General features: G+C 41.5%; 1 protein-coding gene across 3 annotated transcripts in view; it reads right to left on the bottom strand.

The window, feature by feature from the left end:
* Positions 1–20,550, bottom strand: part of mindy4 (MINDY lysine 48 deubiquitinase 4) — a 52,705-nt gene extending 32,155 nt beyond the window's left edge. For all 3 annotated transcript variants that reach the window (XM_072914600.1, XM_072914599.1, XM_061976178.2), the window contains exons 1-8: positions 20,435–20,550; positions 16,927–17,046; positions 8,071–8,222; positions 7,855–8,011; positions 7,635–7,789; positions 2,807–2,862; positions 2,625–2,731; positions 2,430–2,546 (exon numbers count right to left, since the gene is read on the bottom strand). In XM_072914600.1, the coding sequence (XP_072770701.1) occupies positions 2,430–2,546; positions 2,625–2,731; positions 2,807–2,862; positions 7,635–7,789; positions 7,855–8,011; positions 8,071–8,222; positions 16,927–17,046; positions 20,435–20,494 (924 nt within the window). In that variant the 5' untranslated portion in view covers positions 20,495–20,550. The remainder of the gene's footprint in view (positions 1–2,429; positions 2,547–2,624; positions 2,732–2,806; positions 2,863–7,634; positions 7,790–7,854; positions 8,012–8,070; positions 8,223–16,926; positions 17,047–20,434) is intronic.
* Positions 20,551–21,627: the final 1,077 nt, after the last annotated feature.

Raw genomic sequence — 21,627 nt, forward strand, 5'->3', positions numbered from 1 at the left:
ATATCACACACAAGTAAACACGCTGCAAGACCGTTTGACGCACATGATATCACACACAAGTAAACACGCTGCAGGACTGCTTGTATCGCACATGATATCACAAACAAGTAGACACGCTGCAGGACTGCTTGTATTGCACATGATATCACACACAAGTAAACACGCTGCAGGACTGCTTGTATCTCAAATAATATCACACACGTAAACACCCTGCAGGACTGCTTGTATCGCACATGATATCACACACAAGTAAACACGCTGCAGGACTGCTTGTATCGTACATGATATCACACACAAGTAAACACCCTGCAGGACTGCTTGTATTGCACATGATATCACACACACGTAAACACGCTGCAGGACTGCTTGTATCGCAAATGATATCACACACAAATAAACACGCTGCGGGACTGCTTATATCACGCATGATATCACACATAAGCAAACACGATGCAGGACTGCTTGTATCACACATGATATCACACACGAGTAAACACGCTGCAGGACTGCTTGTATCGCACATGATATCAAACCCAAGTAAACACGCTGCAGGACTGCTTGTATCGCACATGATATCAAACCCAAGTAAACACGCTGCAGGACTGCTTGTATCATGCATGATATCACACACAAGCAAACATGCTGCAGGACTGCTTGTATCGCACATATCACACACAAGTAAACACCCTGCAGGACTGCTTGTATCGCGCATGATATCACTCACAAGTAAACACGCTGCATGACTGCTTATATCGCACATGATATCACACACAAGTAAACACGCTGCAGGACTGCTTGTATCGCACATGATATCACACACAAGTTAACACTCTGCAGGACTGCTTCTATCGCACATGATATCACACACAAGTAAACACCCTGCAGGACTGCTTGTATCGCACATGATATCACACACAACACGCTGCAGGACTGCTTGTATCGCACATGATATCACACACAAGTAAACACGCTGCAGGACTGCTTGTATCGCACATGATATCACACACAAGTAAACACGCTGCATGACCGTTTGACGCACCTGATATCACACACAAGTAAACACGCTGCAGGACTGCTTGTATCACACATGATATCACACACGAGCAAATACGCTGCAGGACTGCTTGTATCGCACATGATATCACACACAAGTAAACACGCTGCAGGACTGCTTGTATCGCACATGATCTCACACACAAGTAAACACTCTGCAGGACTGCTTGTATCGCACATGATATCACACAAAAGTAAACACTCTGCAGGACTACTTGTATCGCACATGATATCACACACAAGTAAACACGCTGCAGGACTGCTTGTATCGCACATGATATCACACTTTTTACATAATTTTTTTTGCTGATATTGGATCGATATCCAATGTATTAATTGGTTTATTTGACAGTGTTAACATTGTCGCAAATCCAAAAAGGCAATTTTTCTTCAGGTCAATATCCAGTATCGAGTCGAGCCAGCCCTCGTAATGATATTATGACGAGTTGGGTTTTCTCTGATGTATATTGTGTGTCACATGGTGTCAAATGAAGGACTACGGATGGAAATTAGCATCCAGCTAAATCTGGTGCAGCCATCGATTCTTTGAATAATGCATCTTGCACACTCGGGCTGGGTGATAAAATGATATCAATACATATCACGATATACACACACTCGATATCAATAAAAAAGGTGCGTTCGATACAACGTTCGATATTTTCTTTTTTTCTTCTGGTTGGGAAGAAAGCAGAAGTATGGAAGCAAGGTTGGTTGCATGAACAAAAACACACGCTAACAGCCAATCAGGTGACAGTATCAACTATCAAGGTTGGTAGATTCTTTGCATGGAGTGAGAAGAGAAAGTCTAAATGAAGAAATTGTGGATAAAAGGGGAAAAGTCAGTTTTTGGGGTTTTTCCAAAAGGGACCGTAGTCAGACCAATGTGGTCTGTAAATGATGCAAGGCAAGACCGCTAATAGCACACCACCTTAGCTCACCCTTTAGAGCACAGCTGTAACTTTCTGCCCTTAAACCTGCAGAAAATAGTTCTTCTCAGGTTTTTCTTTCTTCTCACTATTTTCTTACACTTTATTACTTACATATTCCTTTATTTTAAGAGCTTATTAAGTGTTTAATGTGATTTTAATATTTTGTTTACATAGTTTGAGTGTTTTCCATGCTTGTGCTGACATTTCCTTTCTGCCTTGATAGCTGAGGGATTATTACATTTTTGTTTGATGAAATGATATAAATAAACAAGAATTAAAATAAAATAAAAATGTTTACATTAACATATTGCTCTCCTGCTCCTTATTATAGGTCATAAAAATATCAATTATGGAAATCGACTGATACAAAACAAGTATATGGTGATACAGTCCTCAGTCCTAGTGTCACATTGTCCATGAACCAAAATAAATAAATCAAAGCACCTTTTTTTGAACAATCCCGTATCTCAGGTCGTGTGTTTCGGAGAATGTGAAAGCCTGATTGGTCCACTCCACACTGAAGCATTTGACAGGCGAGCCAAGTAGAACTGCTTTCAGTTCCTGGAAAGTGCAAAATAAAAAGTGAAATACTTGGTAAGGAATGATGTCCAGCATGCGAGCAGGAAGTACAGCTACAACCGAGGCCGTGTGTTGGTCCATGGGCCGGCTGGTGTGGCGTCCGCTCGCAGTCACTAAGTTTCTGATGGACACGTTGGACAACTCCAGCAGCTCGTCTTCAATGTCGTCTGCAAAACGACAGAAAGGAATGAAGTGGTGAGCTCTGACAGACAAATGTTGGGGGAAAAGACGTCACTTCTTACCCAGCACCATCTCTGACAAATCCACGTTTGGCGGCGGCGTCCTCTTGGGCCTCACGCTGAGGAAAAAGCAGTGTAGTAAAGTACAGTAGAGTAAAAACCAGTACAGTAGAGTAAAAAAAACAGTATAGTAGAATACAGTAGAGTCAAAAACCAGTATAGTCGAGTACAGTAGAGTAAACAAACCAGCATACTAGAGTACAGTACAGTAGAGTAAAAACCAGTATAGTAGAGTAAAAACCAGTATAGTAGAGTAAAAACCAATACAGTAGAGTAAAAAAGCAGTACAGTAGAGAACAGTTGAGTAAAAAAAAAAACAGTACAGTAGAGTAAAAAATGCAGCATACTAGAGTACAGTACAGTAGAGTAAAAACCAGTACAGTAGAGTAAAAAAGCAGTACAGTAGAGTAAAAAAATGCAGCATACTAGAGTACAGTACAGTAGAGTAAAAACCAGTATAGTAAAGTACAGTAGAGTAAAAACCAGTACAGTAGAGTAAAAAACAGTATAGTAGAGTACAGTAGAGTAAAAACAACAGTATAGTAGAGTACAGTAGAGTAAAAAGCAGTATAGTAGAGTACAGTAGAGTAAAAAACAGTATAGTAGAATACAGTAGTCAAAAAACAGTACAGTCGAGTACAGTAGAGTAAACAAACCAGCATACTAGAGTACAGTACAGTAGAGTAAAAACCAGTATAGTAGAGTAAAAACCAGTACAGTAGAGTAAAAAAGCAGTACAGTAGAGTACAGTTGAGTTAAAAAAACAACAACAGTATAGTAGAGTACAGTAGAGTCAAAAACCAGTACAGTAGAGTAAAAAAATGCAGCATACTAGAGTACAGTACAGTAGAGTAAAAACCAGTACAGTAGTGTAAAAACCAGTATAGTAGAGTAAAAACCAGTATAGTAAAGTACAGTAGAGTAAAAACCAGTACAGTAGAGTAAAAACCAGTATAGTAGAGTACAGTAGAGTAAAAAAACAGTATAGTAGAGTACAGTAGAGTACAAACCAGTATAGTCGAGTACAGTAGAGTAAAAACCAGTACAGTAGAGTAAAAAGCAGTATAGTAAAGTACAGTAGAGTAAAAATCAGTACAGTAAAGCAAAAACCAGTATAGTAGGGTACAGTAGAGTAAAAAAAACAGTATAGTAGAGTACAGTAGAGTAAAAAGCAGTATAGTAGAGTAAAAACAGTATAGTAGAGTACAGTAGAGCAAAAAGCAGTAGAGTAAAGTACAGTAGAGTAAAAACCAGTACAGTAGAGTAAAAAGCAGTAGAGTAAAGTACAGTAGAGTAGAAACCAGTACAGTAGAGTAAAAACCAGTATAGTAGAGTACAATAGAGTAAAAAAACAGTAGAGTGCAGTAGAGTAAAAACAGTATAGTAGAGTACAGTAGAGCAAAAAGCCGTAGAGTAAAGTACAGTAGAGTAAAAACCAGTACAGTAGAATACAAACCAGTATAGTAATAATGAATCAAAATCAATGTAATGAATTATTGACACATTCAAGGCTGCAGTTACTTCACAGCAAATATTCTACTTTGAAATAATTTTAGGGGATGATATTGTATATTTAGTGTTTGCCATAGAAAACTAAGTTTTCCATGGCAAAAAGGGCATAAAACAAAAAAAAAAAGTAAAAACTTATAATTGACGGATAGATATGAAGTTGATCTGGAATTGAATTTAAGTAGAATTTTTTTTTACTGTCATTGCTCAAAAAATAATGATGAATCAAAAGTGATGTTATGAATTATTGACATATTCAAGGCTCCAATTACTTCACATCAAATATTCCACTTTCAAATATTTTTAGGGGGGAAATGTTGAGTATTTTGTGGTTTTGCCATGAAAATGTTTATTGTATTTAACAAAAAAAGGCATAAAACAAAACAAAAAAACATAAACAAACAAAAAAGGGCATTTTCAATTTTGCACCTGGAACAATCCGGATGGTTCTTTTCCTCTTTGTTCCGGAGGACACGACGTTCACATTTTTCAAAACAATTTGAAATGGGTACTCGACCCCGAAAGGGACAAGCGGTAGAAAATGGATGGATGGATGGACTTGTCAGACCACAGAACACTTTTTCCACTTTGCATCAGTCCATCTCAGATGAGCTCGGGCCCAGCGAAGCCGCCAGCGTTTCTGGGTGTTGTTGATAAATGGCTTTGGCTTTTCATAGTAGAGTTTTAACTTGCACTTACAGATGTAACGACCAACTGTAGTTACTGACAGTGGTTTTCTGAAGTGTTCCTGAGCACATGTGGTGATATCCTTTACACACCGATGTCGCTTTTTGATGCAGTACCGCCTGAGGGATCCAAGGTCTGTAATATAATTGCTTACGTGCAGTGATTTCTCCAGATTCTCTGAACCTTTTGATGATATTACGGACCGTAGATGGCGAAATCCCTAAATTCCTTGCAATAGCTGGTTGAGAAATGTTGTTCTTAAACAATTTGCTCCAGCATTTGTTGACAAAGTGGTGACCCTCGCCCCGTCCTTGTTTGTGAATGACTGAGCATTTCATGGAAATACCCAATCATGGCACCCACCTGTTCCCAATTAGCCTGTTCACCTGTGGGATGTTCCAAATAAGTGTTTGATGAGCATTCCTCAACTTTATCAGTCTTTTTTGCCACTTGTGCCAGCTTTTTTTAAACATGAGGCAGGCATCAAATTCCAAATTAGCTAATATTTGCAAAAAATAACAAAATTTACCAATTCGAACGATAAGTATCTTGTCTTTGCAGTCTATTCAATTGAATATAAGTTGGAAAGGATTTGCAAATCATTGTATTCTCTTTTTATTTACCATTTACACCATACTTGCCAACCTTGAGACCTCCAATTTCGGGAGGTGGGGGGTGGGGGGCGGGGGGGGGGCGTGGTTGGGGGCGTGGTTAAGAGGGGAGGAGTATATTTACAGCTAGAATTCACCAAGTCAAGTATTTCATATATATATATATTAGAGATGCGCGGATCGGGCGGATGAAATTTAAAAAAATTAGATTTTATCCGCGGGTCGGGTCGGGTCGGGTGATTGAAATTAAAAAGTTTTTGATTTTAAATAGATTCAGGCGGGTGGCAGTTAAACCAATTCGGAAATATATATACATAGTTAAATGTTGTTACCCACATACGAAAAACGAGCAGGCACCTGCTGCATATGCCACAACAGAAGAAAGAAAAAAAAAGAGATGGACACTTTTACGGAGCGGAGAAGGGACGCCTCGCCGGGGTCCGGGACCGAGGCCCCTTCCCCCGAGAGGGCCCCACCGGGAGCCGTAGCTGAGGCGATCCGCGAGAAGGGCCCGACGCACGTCCAGGGTCACCACCGCGCCCACAGCACCGACACCCCGCCTCGTCCCCCTTCGCCGCGGCCGGCGTCACGCGCAGCAGGTAAGCAGCTTACCTGCCCGCCACCCCCGTGGCCGGGGGCTCGTAACAGGGGTCACTCCGCGCGCTCCGCCCGCGCAGCTTACCTGCCCGCCACCCCTGTTGCCGGGGGCGCGTAACAGGGGTCACTCCGCGCGCAGTGCGCTCACGAAAGGGGTGGGGCTCACCCTGGTTGATATAGACAGCAGCTAGGACGGTGGCCATGGAAGTTGGAACCCGCTAAGGAGTGTGTAACAACCCACCTGCCGAATCAACTAGCCCTGAAAATGGATGGCGCTGGAGCGTCGGGCCCATATACCCGGCCGTCGCCGGCAGCGAGATGCGCTTGGAGGTGCGCTCAGCGCGGCTCCCATATGATTGCGCACTGGTGTGCGTCTGGGTCGTGACAGCGTGGCACGCGAATGTCTGTGCTGCATTGGATCAGTCTCCTTTCTTTAACAGGCAAAAGCTTTATAACCTCACTAATGCCTTGCATCGTCTATATTAGATATATAACAACGGGCGGATGCGGGCGGATGCGGTTCTGATCAAATGTTAGATCGGGTGGATTGCGGATGGTTGACGACTTTCTGATGCGGTTGCGGATGAAATAATTGCCTATCCGCGCATCTCTAATATATATATATATATATATATATATATATATATATATAAATCCCTGCGACCCCGAAAGGAATAAGCGGTAGAAAATGGATGGATGGATGTGTATATATATATATATATATATATATATATATATATATATATATATACATCCATCCATCCATTTTCTACCGCTTATTCCTTTCGGGGTCGCAGGGATTTATATATATATACATATATATATATATAATAAGAAATAATTGACTTTCAGTGAATTCTAGCTATATATATATATATATATATATATATATATATATATATATATATATATATATATATATATATATAAATAAATAAAAGAAATACTTGAATTTCAGTGTTCATTTATTTACACATATACACACACATAACACTCATCTACTCATTGTTGAGTTAAGGGTTGAATTGTCCATCCTTGTTCTATTCTCTGTCACTATTTTTCTAACCATGCTGAACACCCTCTCTGATTATGCATTGCTGTATGGCACGCACACGAGTGCTTTCATCAAATGCACTAGATGGCAGTATTGTCCTGTTTAAGAGTGTCACAACATTGCTGTTTACGGCAGACGGACTGCTTTACTGTAGACGTTCTTTATATTGTGGGAAAGCGGACTCAGGTCCGCATGGAGCTGGAGGGGGCGTGGCCTCCAGCTCCGCCTGAATTTCGGGAGATTTTCGGGAGAAAATTTGTCCCGGGAGGTTTTCGGGAGAGGCGCTGAATTTCGGGAGTCTCCCGGAAAATCAGGGAGGGTTGGCAAGTATGATTTACACAACGTGACAACTTCACTGGTATGAGAGACTTACATGTTTCTGTCATGTCCGCCTTGGCCCACATTTTGCGAGCCCTGCGGTCTTTCTGCTGTGTCACTTGTGGACTTTTCGCAGCCTTTCTGCTGCAAACTGAGGAGTGACATTCCATCTCCAGACTGTCTTCCACTCAGCCTCGGTTTGTTGGGATCCTAAGAACGACATCAGATGGAACATCAAGCTGTCACTACTAATACAGGGAACAAAGGTGGATTACCTGAAGGGTGCTTGATATCGGTCCTGCCATCACGCCGCGTCGCATTCGTCTGCTTTTCGGGACCATTTCAGGAGGCTTTTTTTCACCTTCTGATGGGCCTTGATGGACCCCTGTGTCATGCTGGTTCAGGCGGGGGGACGCCTCCTTGACATGTGACCTAGGAGGGATCCCGCTTAGTTGTCCAGGGACTACAACATCCACGAGCTTCTTGAATACCTTAATTTGACGCGATCATGTTCGATGCTGGCGACTATTAAAGCAGACTCCAATGATTCCCTCTCCTTGGAGGCCATCTTGTCATCATCGGCGCCTTCAATGTGGTGCTTTATGACGATCTCCAGTAAAGTCCTCAGGGGCGAACTCTCGACCTGCAGTCAACCCCCCCCCAAAAAAACGGCAAAAAAATGTGACAAAACAGTTTTTTTAGTAGAAGTGTCCAAATATCATTTTTTTCACTTACAATACAATATCGACTGATATTGGAAACTTGCAGTGACGTGCGGTCACTAGAGGCAGGTGAGGCGGGGCCTCACCTGCCATCATGGAAAGAAAAAAATGTAAAAAGAAAAAAAAAAAATTAAATTGTTATATGTATCCAGTAGAGATGCGCGGATAGGCAATTATTTCATCCGCAACCGCATCAGAAAGTCGTCAACCATCCGCAATCCACCCGATCTAACATTTGATCAGAACCGCATCCGCCCGCACCCGCCCGTTGTTATATATCTAATATAGACGATGCAAGGCATTAGTGAGGTTATAAAGCTTTTGCCTGTTAAAGAAAGGAGACTGATCCAATGCAGCACAGACATTCGCGTGCCACGCTGTCACGACCCAGACGCACACCAGTGCGCAATCATATGGGAGCCGCGCTGAGCGCACCTCCAAGCGCGTCTCGCTGCCGGCAACGGCCGGGTATATGGGCCCGACGCTCCAGCGCCATCCATTTTCAGGGCTAGTTGATTCGGCAGGTGGGTTGTTACACACTCCTTAGCGGGTTCCAACTTCCATGGCCACCGTCCTAGCTGCTGTCTATATCAACCAGGGTGAGCCCCACCCCTTTCGTGAGCGCACTGCGCGCGGAGTGACCCCTGTTACGCGCCCCCGGCAACAGGGGTGGCGGGCAGGTAAGCTGCGTGGGCGGAGCGCGCGGAGTGACCCCTGTTACGAGCCCCCGGCCACGGGGGTGGCGGGCAGGTAAGCTGCTTACCTGCTGCGCGTGACGCCGGCCGCGGCGAAGGCGGACGAGGCGAAGGCGGACGAGGCGGGGTGTCGGTGCGGTGGGCGCGGTGGTGACCCTGGACGTGCGTCGGGCCCTTCTCGCGGATCACCTCAGCTACGGCTCCCGGTGGGGCCCTCTCGGGGGAAGGGGCCTCGGTCGCGGACCCCGGCGAGGCGTCCCTTCTCCGCTCCGTAAAAGTGTCCATCTCTTTTTTTTTTTTTCTTCTGTTGTGGCATATGCAGCAGGTGCCTGCTCGTTTTTCGTATGTGGGTAACAACATTTAACTATGTATATATATTTCCGAATTGGTTTAACTGCCACCCGCCTGAATCTATTTAAAATCTAATTTTTTTTTTATTTCAACCGCCCGACCCGACCCGACCCGCGGATAAAATCTTTTTTTTTTTTTTTTCATCCGCCCGATCCGCGGATAATCCGCGGACTCCGCGGTTGTGCCCGCAAACCGCGCATCTCTAGTATCCAGTGATTATACTATAAAGTTATTTTACATTTAACTTCACCAGTTTTAGATTATTTTTATTCAAAATCGCTGAATTTTCACATTTACCGTTCAAATACTGAGAAGAGACGGTGCGGTGAACAGCAGCCAGTCGAGGCACGTCACTCAGTGCCTCAACATGGACGGACTCGGCTAACTGCTGGTCTGCTGTGCAGTGAGACTGTATTGCTATATGAATTATATTATACATTTCCATAGTTTAGTTCGCTGAGGTATATAATGTACAGTGTATTTTGTCAACAACTGTATGTGTGTAAAGTATTTCTTGTGCTGAGCGATCATAAAACTGCTGCGAAGACGCACTGGCTGAGGCACGCGTAACCACGCCTCCTGGTGCTTAAGGCACCTTCGCAGCAGACTGCACCCACCGACGAGAGCGCCACACCAACCAAAGCCCACACCCAAACCCTCCACCCAAAAAAAGTCACTTAACAAGAAGCCAAAAAGTGCAAAAACAACATTGCTCGCGCCGGAGGAGCCGTGAACGACTGCAGGGACACTACATTAGGTACACCTGCAGACTGCAGCACGGATTTCATACTTCATTCATTCACAACTCCTCCAACACAAACACCACTGTTCCCGCACTTATAAGTAAAGGTAAGACCATAATAACGTTTTTTTATTATTAAATGTGCTTTTTTGTGTGCTACAGTTTGTATGTGTAAAGTTAAAGTTAAGTTAAAGCAGGGGCGTCACTAGCTTTTAAGGACAGGAGATGCACAGGATGCGAGCGAATGTTACGCGCGAGCACAAAACTTCACAAACGGCTAACAAAGACTTAGAAATTATTCATTGTTATTTTTTTATTTTTTTTTAATGCACGGGACGAAATGAAATGCTCCCCGGGACGATGGCTTTTAACCATATATTTTCTTTTTCTTTTTATGTATTTATTCATTTTACATTTTATATTAAATGTCTTGGTTTTTCCTCCCTCTGAAAATCCTATTAAATGTTTAACAAGCCATCCTATAATAATAAAACAGCTATTAATGTAACAATACAATAAAACAAATATATTTAATGATGTTTTTTTCATTATTTTAACAATAGGCTTATGTATATTACTTTATTTAGATTCTACAAGAAACACAAAACTTAAAAAATAAATGAATTACAATTGCACACACAAGGTTTTGTGCAGCTTCACTCATTGTAAAGGAAGATAATGTGCTTCGTACACCTGCAGGACCGCAAGCAAGGTCGCAGAGAAAATGCGGGCTGGAATTTGAGTGATGTGGGCATTTTCTATATGAACAAGTGGAATGGATTGGATACCGATGCACGAAAGGGGCTCTCTACCTTACGCTACGAAGTGGGGGGAAACTGAGTGAATAATAACAGGTTATATGATTATTTATTTAAACTCATATTTGGGCCACTTTATAATGAATATGTCGGCATTTATTTGTAAAAAAAAAATAAAAAAACACCAAATTATTTAGGGGGGCTTAAGAATATTTTAGGGGGGCTTGAGCCCCCCTAAAATAGGCCTAACAACGCCAATGAGTTAAAGTACCAATGATTGTCACACACACTAGGTGTGGTGAAATATGTCCTCTGCATTTGACCCATCCCCTTGATCACCCCCTGGGATGTGAGGGGAGCAGTGGGCAGCAGCGGCGCCGCGCCCGGGAATAATTGTTGGTGATTTAACCCCCAATTCCAAGCCTTGATCCTGAGTGCCAAGCAGGGAAGAATGCTGGTATGAGCTTTTAAACATAACCCGTTAACTGCTGCCAATCAAATGGTGAATAAGATACTCTTTAGGGTTCATATGTTTGTAAATCTGACTGTGATGAAGTCAGTGCCTCACCAGTCATGAACCTCACCGCATGTCACTGGAAACTTGAGTATTGGCCGATACCGAAATTGATCTGATACGATATCAGCAAGGATCATACATAGTTGTGTTATTTGGTCGTGTGGAACGTTCTAACAGGTTAGATCAGGTGAAATGAGTCAGACAACAATAGTAGGTATGAAAAACTATCTATTTTTTATAAAGCGTCTGGAATGGACTTATGCTGTGGTCAAAATAATGCATGAAGTTGAATGATGTGGACACGTTTGTTACTGGATTCTTTCTCATACTGCCTTGGAGACTTTGTATGTGTAAATAATATGCAATTATAATGATTTGTTTATATTGACAAATGTGCTGTTTTATTGTTCAATGATTACTACCTATGTCTAGCTTGTGTGCTATTGTGTGCTTAGCTGTTGTGTAGCGTCTACCTCCTAGTAGCCTACAGTCTAGCATGTTTACCTTTTTGTAAATTACTTTAGTAAGATAAAATAAATTGTGTGTTTATTGGAGGGCATTTAGATGTTTACTGGCTGTCCTGCTTCGCACAAGTAAACATGCTGCAGGACTGCTTGTATCGCACATGGCTCCTGTGATAGTGTTTACTCATATGTCTCCTCTGTACTCAGCCATGCAATCATTGGTCCATATAATGTGTGTGTGTGTGTGTGTGTGTGTGTGTGTGTGTGTGTGTGTGTGTGTGTGTGTGTGTGTGTGTGTGTGTGTGTGTGTCTGTTTGTTATCTGTATCCGTGCGTACGTATGTGACAATGGGGGATCTGGGTCACCGGGGTATTGTTTTTAACTTTGTAAAGCACTTTGCGTTGCACTTCTTTTATGTATGAAAAGGGCTTTATAAATAAAGTTTGATTGATTAATTAGCTCTGGTATAACATTATCACTGACTGACAATGAAGTAGTGTCTCTTTCACACACACCAACTAAGGTTGTAGTGCAGTACCGTTAAAAAAATGGCTGCTAAATAAATCCAAAGTTACTCACCAGTTACTCTGTATTTCAGCAGTTTTTTCCCCCCACTCAATACACACTAAAGTCATTATTTACTACTTTTTACTTGACTTGGAACTGAATGATAGCGAGAACCAAAGTACATTTTAGCTCCATCATAACATTTATTCATTCATTTTCCTTTAATTCATACTTGCCAACCTTAAGACTTCCGATTTCGGGAGGTGAGGGCGTGGTCGGGGCGGGGTTGGGGGCGTGGTTAAGAGGGGAGGAGTATTTTTACAGCTAGAATTCACCAAGTCAAGTATTTCATATATATATATATATATATATATATATATATATATATATATATATATATATATATATATATACACCGGTATATATATATATATATAAGAAATACTTGACTTTCAGTGCATTCTAGCTATAAATACATTTTTTATTTTATTTTATTATATACTGTATATGTATGTATATATATATTTTTTTTTTTAAATGTATTTATTATATATATATATATATATATATATATATATATATATATATATATATATATATATATATATATATATATATAAATAAGAGAAATACTTGAATTTCAGTGAATTTTAAATGTGCTTTATAAATAAAGTTGATTTGATTCATTTATTTACACATATACACACACATAACACTCATCTACTCATTGTTGAGTTAAGGGTTGAATTGTCCATCCTTGTTCTATTCTCTGTCACTATTTTTCTAACCATGCTGAACACCCTCTCTGATGATGCATTCTGCTTCGTCTCTTCGTTGTGTGCGCAGTTGTGCACTGCACTCTCTAAAAGCCCTAGATGTTAATGTCACATATGCATGTACAGTAGATGGCAGTATTGTCCTGTTTAAGAGTATCACAACATTGCTGTTTACGGCAGACGAACTGCTTTATGGTAGACAAAAACGTGACTGCTGTTGTTGTGTGTTGCTGCCGCGCTGGGAGGACGTTAATGAAACTGCCTAACAATAAACCCACATAAGAAACCAAGAACTCGCCCTCGATCATTCTACAGTTATAACGTGATTGGGCAGGCATGCTGTTTATATTGTGGGAAAGCGGCAGTGAAAACAGGCTGTCGACACATGAATTTCGGGAGATTTTCGGAAGAAAATTTGTCCCGGGAGGTTTTCGGGAGAGGCGCTGAATTTCGGGAGTCTCCCAGAAAATCCGGGAGGGTTGGCAAGTATGCTTTAATTACCATGTAAAAACCCACACGCTATAGTTAAAAGTACAAATTACTAACAACATAAACATAAAAACACGCAATAGGTAATAAATGAAATGTTTTAATAAAAACAATGTAAATGCCCAATAGACACAGCTTGTCGATCCCTTTTAAAATGGTCTGAAATGCCCCCATAGGGATGAGTTCAGGTAGCCTCAGATCCTTTTGTAATTAATTCCAGGATCATGGAGCAGCAAATCTGAAGTTTTGTTTTTTTTAACAAGATTTGTGTTGGCTCTAGGAACCAACTCACCAAAGATGTCCTCTGACTGCAAACTGTAGCAACTGGAGTCTCTACACTTAAAAGGACATAAATAAGGGGGAACCAGACCAAGAAGGGATTTATAAATAAAAACAATCCATCGAGACAATCTACGGACTGACAAAGATGGACAGTTTGTTGTTGCATACAAGGTGCAATGGTGGACACGGTTGCCACAACCACTAATACTAGTAAGGCACAGTGATATACACCATCCGGTTTTGTTTTTTTCAAAGAAGTGCATTCATAAAAAGCACGTCTCCATCTTTAAGCAAAGGCATTGGTGGTCAGAATCAAGCGTTTCCTAACTTGTAGGGAAAAACAGGACTTGTTTCTGTCATGTCTGTGTAATCATGTTTTGTTTTAAGTCATGTTTTGTTTAGTTATAGGACTCTTTAGTTTCTGTCTTTTCACTCCCTTGTCTTGTTTCCATGATTACCCCATTAGTTTCACCTGTTCCACGTTTGGACTCATTGTGCACTCTTGATTGTCACCATAGCAACCCATTAGTTTTCACCTGTCACGTCACGCACCTGTTTCACGTCTTGAGTCACGCACCTGTTTTCGTTAATCATCCATCCATCCATTTTCTACCGCTTATTCCCTTTGGGGTGGCGGGGGGCGCTGGAGCCTATCTCAGCTACAATCGGGCGGAAGGCGGGGTACACCCTGGACAAGTCGCCACCTCATCGCAGGGCCAACACAGATAGACAGACAACATTCACACTCACATCCACACACTAGGGCCAATTTAGTGTTGCCAATCAACTTATCCCCAGGTGCATGTCTTTGGAAGTGGGAGGAAGCCGGAGTACCCGGAGGGAACCCACGCAGTCACGGGGAGGACATGCAAACTCCACACAGAAAGATCCCGAGCCCGGGATTGAACCCAAGACTACTCAGGACCTTCGTATTGTGAGGCAGATGCACTAACCCCTCTGCCACCGTGAAGCCCCTTCGTTAATCATGTCTGTAGTATTTAAGTTCAGTGTTTTTCAGTTTGTCTTTCTGACGACATCTCCACATTTATGCTTCTGAACACTCTTCATCCTCTAAGATCCTGCTTCATGTCCCTTGTCATAGTAAGTTTTTGTTCCATGTTTATAGTCTTTTTGTTTTTCATAGTTTGTTCTCCGCCACTGTGCGTGCTTTTCATTTGTACTTTTTTGCTATAGTCTTTTGGTTTCATAGTTTATTCTCTGCCTCTGTGCGCGCTTTTTGTTTGATCCTTTTTTTCTGTATTTATAGTCTTTAAATAAAAAATGTACTTACATTCCCGTCTCGCCCGAGCCAACTTTCCGTTGCATCCCGGAAAAGCAAACACCCAAGACCAAGTCATGACAGTTTCTTAAAACTTAAATTCTAAGTTTAGCCACAAGTTTTTCTATGTGAGATTGAAAATAACAATCCCCAAGTATTCATATGTCATGACCATTTCAAGTTCAACCTCATGAATATTCGATAGCAGTTTGCCATTAGAAAATAACATCACCTCAGATTTCTCTGCATTTAGCACTAGTCTCAGTCGAAAGCTTAACAGTGAAAATACAGTTTCTTACGTTTGCCAATTTAGTTTTATTTTTTGAGTGTTTTGCCTATATGGTCGATAATATAAATGTACACCATTCCACAGACCGGGGTGGTGGTTCCTCTCTTTAAGAAAGGGAACCGGAGGGTGTGTTCTAACTATCGTGGGATCACACTCCTCAGCCTTCCTGGTAAGGTCTATTCAGGTGTACTGGAGAGGAGGCTACGCCGGATAGTCGAACCTCGGATTCAGGAGGAACAGTGTGGTTTTCGTCCTGGTCGTGGAACTGTGGACCAGCTCTATACTCTCGGCAGGGTCCTTGAGGGTGCATGGGAGTTTGCCCAACCAGTCTACATGTGTTTTGTGGACTTGGAGAAGGCATTCAATCGTGTCCCTCGGGAAGTCCTGTGGGGAGTGCTCAGAGAGTATGGGGTATCAGACTGTCTGATTGTGGCAGTCCGCTCCCTGTATGCTCAGTGCCAGAGCTTGGTCCGCATTGCCGGCAGTAAGTCGGACACGTTTCCAGTGAGGGTTGGACTCCGCCAAGGCTGCCCTTTGTCACCGATTCTGTTCATAACTTTTATGGACAGAATTTCTAGGCGCAGTCAAGGCGTTGAGGGGATCTGGTTTGGTGGCTACAGGATTAGGTCTCTGCTTTTTGCAGATGATGTGGTCCTGATGGCTTCATCTGGCCAGGATCTTCAGCTCTCACTGGATCGGTTCGCAGCCGAGTGTGAAGCGACTGGGATGAGAATCAGCACCTCCAAGTCCGAGTCCATGGTTCTCGCCCGGAAAAGGGTGGAGTGCCATCTCCGGGTTGGGGAGGAGATTTTGCCCCAAGTGGAGGAGTTCAAGTACCTCGGAGTCTTGTTCACGAGTGGGGGAGAGTGGATCGTGAGATCGACAGGCGGATCGGTGCGGCGTCTTCAGTAATGCGGACGCTGTATCGATCCGTTGTGGTGAAGAAGGAGCTGAGCCGGAAGGCAAAGCTCTCAATTTACCGGTCGATCTACGTTCCCATCCTCACCTATGGTCATGAGCTTTGGGTTATGACCGAAAGGACAAGATCACGGGTACAAGCGGCCGAAATGAGTTTCCTTCGCCGGGTGGCGGGGCTCTCCCTTAGAGATAGGGTGAGAAGCTCTGCCATCCGGGAGGAGCTCAAAGTAAAGCCGCTGCTCCTCCACATGGAGAGGAGCCAGATGAGGTGGTTCGGGCATCTGGTCAGGATGCCACCCGAACGCCTCCCTAGGGAGGTGTTTAGGGCACGTCCGACCGGTAGGAGGCTGCGGGGAAGACCCAGGACACGTTGGGAAGACTATGTCTCCCGGCTGGCCTGGGAACGCCTCGGGGTCCCCCGGGAGGAGCTGGACGAAGTGGCTGGGGAGAGGGAAGTCTGGGCTTCCCTACTTAGGCTGCTGCCCCCGCGACCCGACCTCGGATAAGCGGAAGAAGATGGATGGATGGATGGATGGACCATTCCACATCTGTGCTTACCTTATTCCTCCTGTACAGGTCTTCTATGTGCAGGATCTGCCTCAACTGTGATCTGTTGTTGATACTGGAATGTGTGCGTGGGTGCTCTTCATCCATGCAGGCGATGGTCCTCTTCAGTCCCTGCACATTGCTTTATATTTAGGTCAAAAAAAGCCCCTGATGTTGACAACTTTTTTTTTTTTTTTTTTTAAATAATTCACTCAACAGTCAAGGCACTTTCAACAACAAGGGGAGAAAAACAAAATAAAATACAGAGAGTATTAAATATTAATAAATAATAATAATAAAATATATATATATATTTAAATAAAAGACAAAAAGGGCTCCTTCAATCACTTTAAATGTTTTTAACAAAGATATAAATTTAAGGGCTTTTGTAGTCTTAATCATTCTCCAAGATTTTAATGATAATTGTAAACCATTTAGCCAATTACAAAATGTAGGCCATACTTTCATAAATTGACATTTATTATGCCTGGAGCATAATAATAGCCCCGGATGTTGACAACTAATGCAGTGGCGGCTACGTCCGCGTCAATTTGATGTGTACATATGTCTAAAATCGACAATATAAACTGCCAGTGTTTTTCATTCATCCATCCATTTTCTACCGCTTGTCCATTTCGGGGTCGCGGGGGGTGCTGGAGCCTATCTCAGCTGCATTCGGGTGGAAGGCGGGGTACACCGTGGACAAGTTGCCACCTCATCGCAGGGCACAAGTGTTTTTATTTAGTTAAAAAGAGAAGCCCCGGATGTTGACAACTCATGTAGTGGCAAGACTGTAACATAGAAATTGTTTGTCATGATCCAGGCAAAAAATTTCTACATAAATGTAGATTTATAAAAGTAAGTCCTACATTTTCTAATTGGCTTAATGGTTTACAATTATCAATCAAATCTTGGAGAATGATTAAGAGTACAAAAGCCCTTAAATTGATATCTTTGTTAAAAACATTTAAAGTGATTTAGTTAGTTAGGGTCCTTTTTGTCTTGTTGTTTTTTTTGGTCATATTTTTTACTATATTTATTAATATTTAATACTCTATCTGTAGTTGCTTGTGTTTTCTTTCCTTAATGTTGAAAGTGCCTTGACTTTTGTGTGAGTTATAAATGTATGTTGGTTGTTCAATAAAAAAAATACAATTAAAAAAATGGAAAACTAAGGAGACGTCACATCCGGTAAAGTTATAATAATTGGGAAATGCAGGTAGTTTCGTTCATAGACATCTTATAAGTAGACGCAGCATCGACCGCTACTGCCTACTGGCGCTGACGAGACGCGGGGCCGCCATCTTGGAGTGGTGATCTGCTGCACTCAGTGCAATTCATTTGGCAGGAGCAATGAACTGTCAGCGCATTTAATTCATCTTACCTCACTGAATACCACTGATTTTCACGCCCTTTTTTGTCATACGTGTAGCTATGATAAAGGACACACGTTTTGGCGTTTTTTATTATTCATATTTTGCTCAACAGTAATAGAATATTCTTATATGCTATAAGTGACCAGACGTCCGAGATCAAAACTGGGAATATAATCCCAGAGAAGGGGGGAAAAAAACGGTCAGCTATTTTTAAGTTGAAGAAACAATATCATTAGGTTATATATACATGCGTATATCCTCCATAAACAATGTATGAATACATTAGATATCTATATATCTTATAGACTGTATCTCTGTTGCTGCAGCAGCAGAGAGTTTATTCTGTCTTGACACTTTGTATCGATATTTTGTATTACATTCTTCCCTTAAATGATCATGTTTACAGTGATTGTTTTATATGTATTTTTTTATGTATGTCGCTTTGGATAAAAGCGTCTGCCGAATACTTAAACATAAACATATATAAACACCTGAAAGTCTTTATATCAGCTAAAACCACCAATCTGTTTCACTGGATTCAGAATAAAACCAAATTCTGTCTTAATTCTGTGTTGGCTTTTACAATCTTTATCTTCATCATTTATTTAAACTTTATGTTATTCAAGTATGACATTTTTAAATGTAATTAATTTCATTGACAAGCAATTCTATTATGGTCATACTCTTGTTTGCTAGCGGCTACGATTTCAGTACTATTGAAGATCTTTGCTCCTTCTCAACTCTGTGGTAATATTATTTTCACAAAATACAACCAATAGTACGTTAATGTTAAATCTTACTTGTGAAAAGTAATCCCTCGATTCCTATTTTCAACAGTCCGCTCATTTGAGTATAGTAAGATAAAATAAATTGTGTGTTTATTGGAGGACATTTAGATGTTTACTGGCTGTCCTGCAGGACTGCTTGTATCGCACATGATATCACACACACACAAGTAAACACTCTGCAGGACTGCTTGTATCGCACATGATATCACACACAAGTAAACACGCTGCAGGACTGCTTGTATCGCATATGATATCACACACAAGTAAACACGCTGCAGGACTGCTTGTATTGCACATTTTATCACACACACACAAGTAAACTCTGCAGGACCGCTTGTATCGCACATGATATCGCACACAAGTAAACACTTTGCAGGCCTGCTTGTATCATACATGATATAACACACAAGTAAACATGCTGCAAGACTGTTTGTATCGTACTTGATACCACACACAAGTAAACACCCTGCAGGACTGCTTTTATCGTACATGATATCACACACAAGTAAACGCGCTGCAGGACCGCTTGTATCACACATTTTACACACAAGCCGATATAATGCAATACTGCTGATATCACACCATTATCCTATATCAATAATTTTAAGCGTGAAACACAAATAACCTAAATGTAAATAATAAAGTTCACACCCTTCGGTGGGCCAAATTTGGCCCCCGGGCACCACTTTGGGCACCCCTGTTGTGGTAGAATTTAGTTTCAGAACAGTTTTACCAAAAATGTCTGTTTTGGTAAACACACAAGGCGGGTCATTCACTTAAGTAACTTTATAATCCCTCGATTCCTATTTTCAACAGTCCACTCATTTGAGCAGGAAAACGCTGAACACCATCTTTGTTTTTTACCTGTCAACTGTCAGTTTAGGCTGCTCACTGGCTCCTCATCACCACTTCAAGATGGCGGCACAATTTCTCGCGTCACAGCAGCCAATGCTGCGTCTACTTATAAGATGTCTATGGTTTCGTTGAGGTAAATGAGGAAGTTGTGTGTTTTGTAAAACCAAATGGTAAGATCTAAATCGTCGAATTAAAAAGGGGGATAAGTGTGTATTTAAAAAAAAAAAAAAAAATGTAGTAGCGGGTACTTCCGGTGTAGACTTGCGTCAAAACAACATTAATTAATATAAAGTGCGAGTGTTGATGCCAGTGTCCAACTCACACATATATATGGAATATAAATCCAATGTTCGGCGTATAGTAACCTAAGACATGAACTAGCATCACAACTCTATAGCATAGTAACCCAAGAGCTAACGCTAGCGTGGCTACAGGTGGTTAGCATTGTTGCTTGGCAACGTACTGCAGGCTAGTAGTTAGCATTGTTGCTAGGTAACGTACCTTTCTACTCAGATACTCCCGCACAATGGACGCGGACACCTCCTCCACGGAAACGACCATTGTTGCTATGGAAGATGAGTCCTTTGTCGTAATAACACCCACGACCCAAGGACGAGTGCCTGGTGTCAGGAGTGGGCTGTGCTACACTCGCTAGATGCTGTGATGTTATAAGCTAGGGGATAAAGAACTACACTACCCATCATGCAACAGTAGTGACGAGCATGCGCGGTAGCCCCGTGAAGGTTGTATGTTGTTGTTGTAAGTTGTTGTTTTTTTGACGACTTTATTTACATCAAATACATCTGATGGATGTATTTGATGTAAATAAAGTCGTTAAAAAAGATGGATTCATTTGCCATTTAAGGCTGCGGAACAAATTGTTCAGGTTTCTGAACGATGTGAAAATAAAAACTGTTTTCTGAAATAACGTTTGTAATTGTAACAGTGACGCTCTGCACAAACGTCACAAGTTGACCGGAATGACGTAATCTTTGCGCATGCGTGGACGATGGGGGTCTTCCGGTACCGATCGGGTAGTGCATAGACATCTTGTAAGGGTACGCAGCATCGAGCGCTACTGCCGACTGGCGCTGACGAGACGCGGGGCCGCCATCTTGGAGTGGTGATCCGCTCCACTCAGTGCAATTCATTTGGCAGGAGCAATGAACTGTCAGCGCATTTAATTCATCTTACCTCACTGAATACCACTGATTTTCACACGCTTTTTTTTTGTCATACGTGTAGCTATGATAAAGGGCACATGTTTTATTATTCATAGTTTGCTTAACAGTAATAGAGTATTCGTATATGCTAACTCTTTTTTTAAATATATTTTAATATTTACTATTTCATCTTTTGTGTGTTTGCCATAAAAATAAAACAATGTTTTATTTGCCAAAAGGGCAGAAAAACCAAAGAAAACATAACAAAATAAGAGCTTATAATCGAAAGATAGATCTGAAGTTGATCTAGAGATATATTTTTTATAGCATATATTGATGTATAATCTTATTTTTAATGAGTGGTGCCTTTTTGGATGGACAAGACCTTTAGTCTGATTTTTTATTATTGTTAATTTATTATTTATTATTATTATTATTATGTTATTATTGTTTTCTATTAAAAACAATAATGAACCAAAAGCAACGTTGTTGTGAATTATTTATTTAATTATTGATTTAAGGCTCCATGTA

The sequence above is a fragment of the Nerophis lumbriciformis genome, linkage group LG14 (genome assembly GCF_033978685.3).
Source record: "Nerophis lumbriciformis linkage group LG14, RoL_Nlum_v2.1, whole genome shotgun sequence".
Classification (NCBI taxonomy): domain Eukaryota; kingdom Metazoa; phylum Chordata; class Actinopteri; order Syngnathiformes; family Syngnathidae; genus Nerophis; species Nerophis lumbriciformis.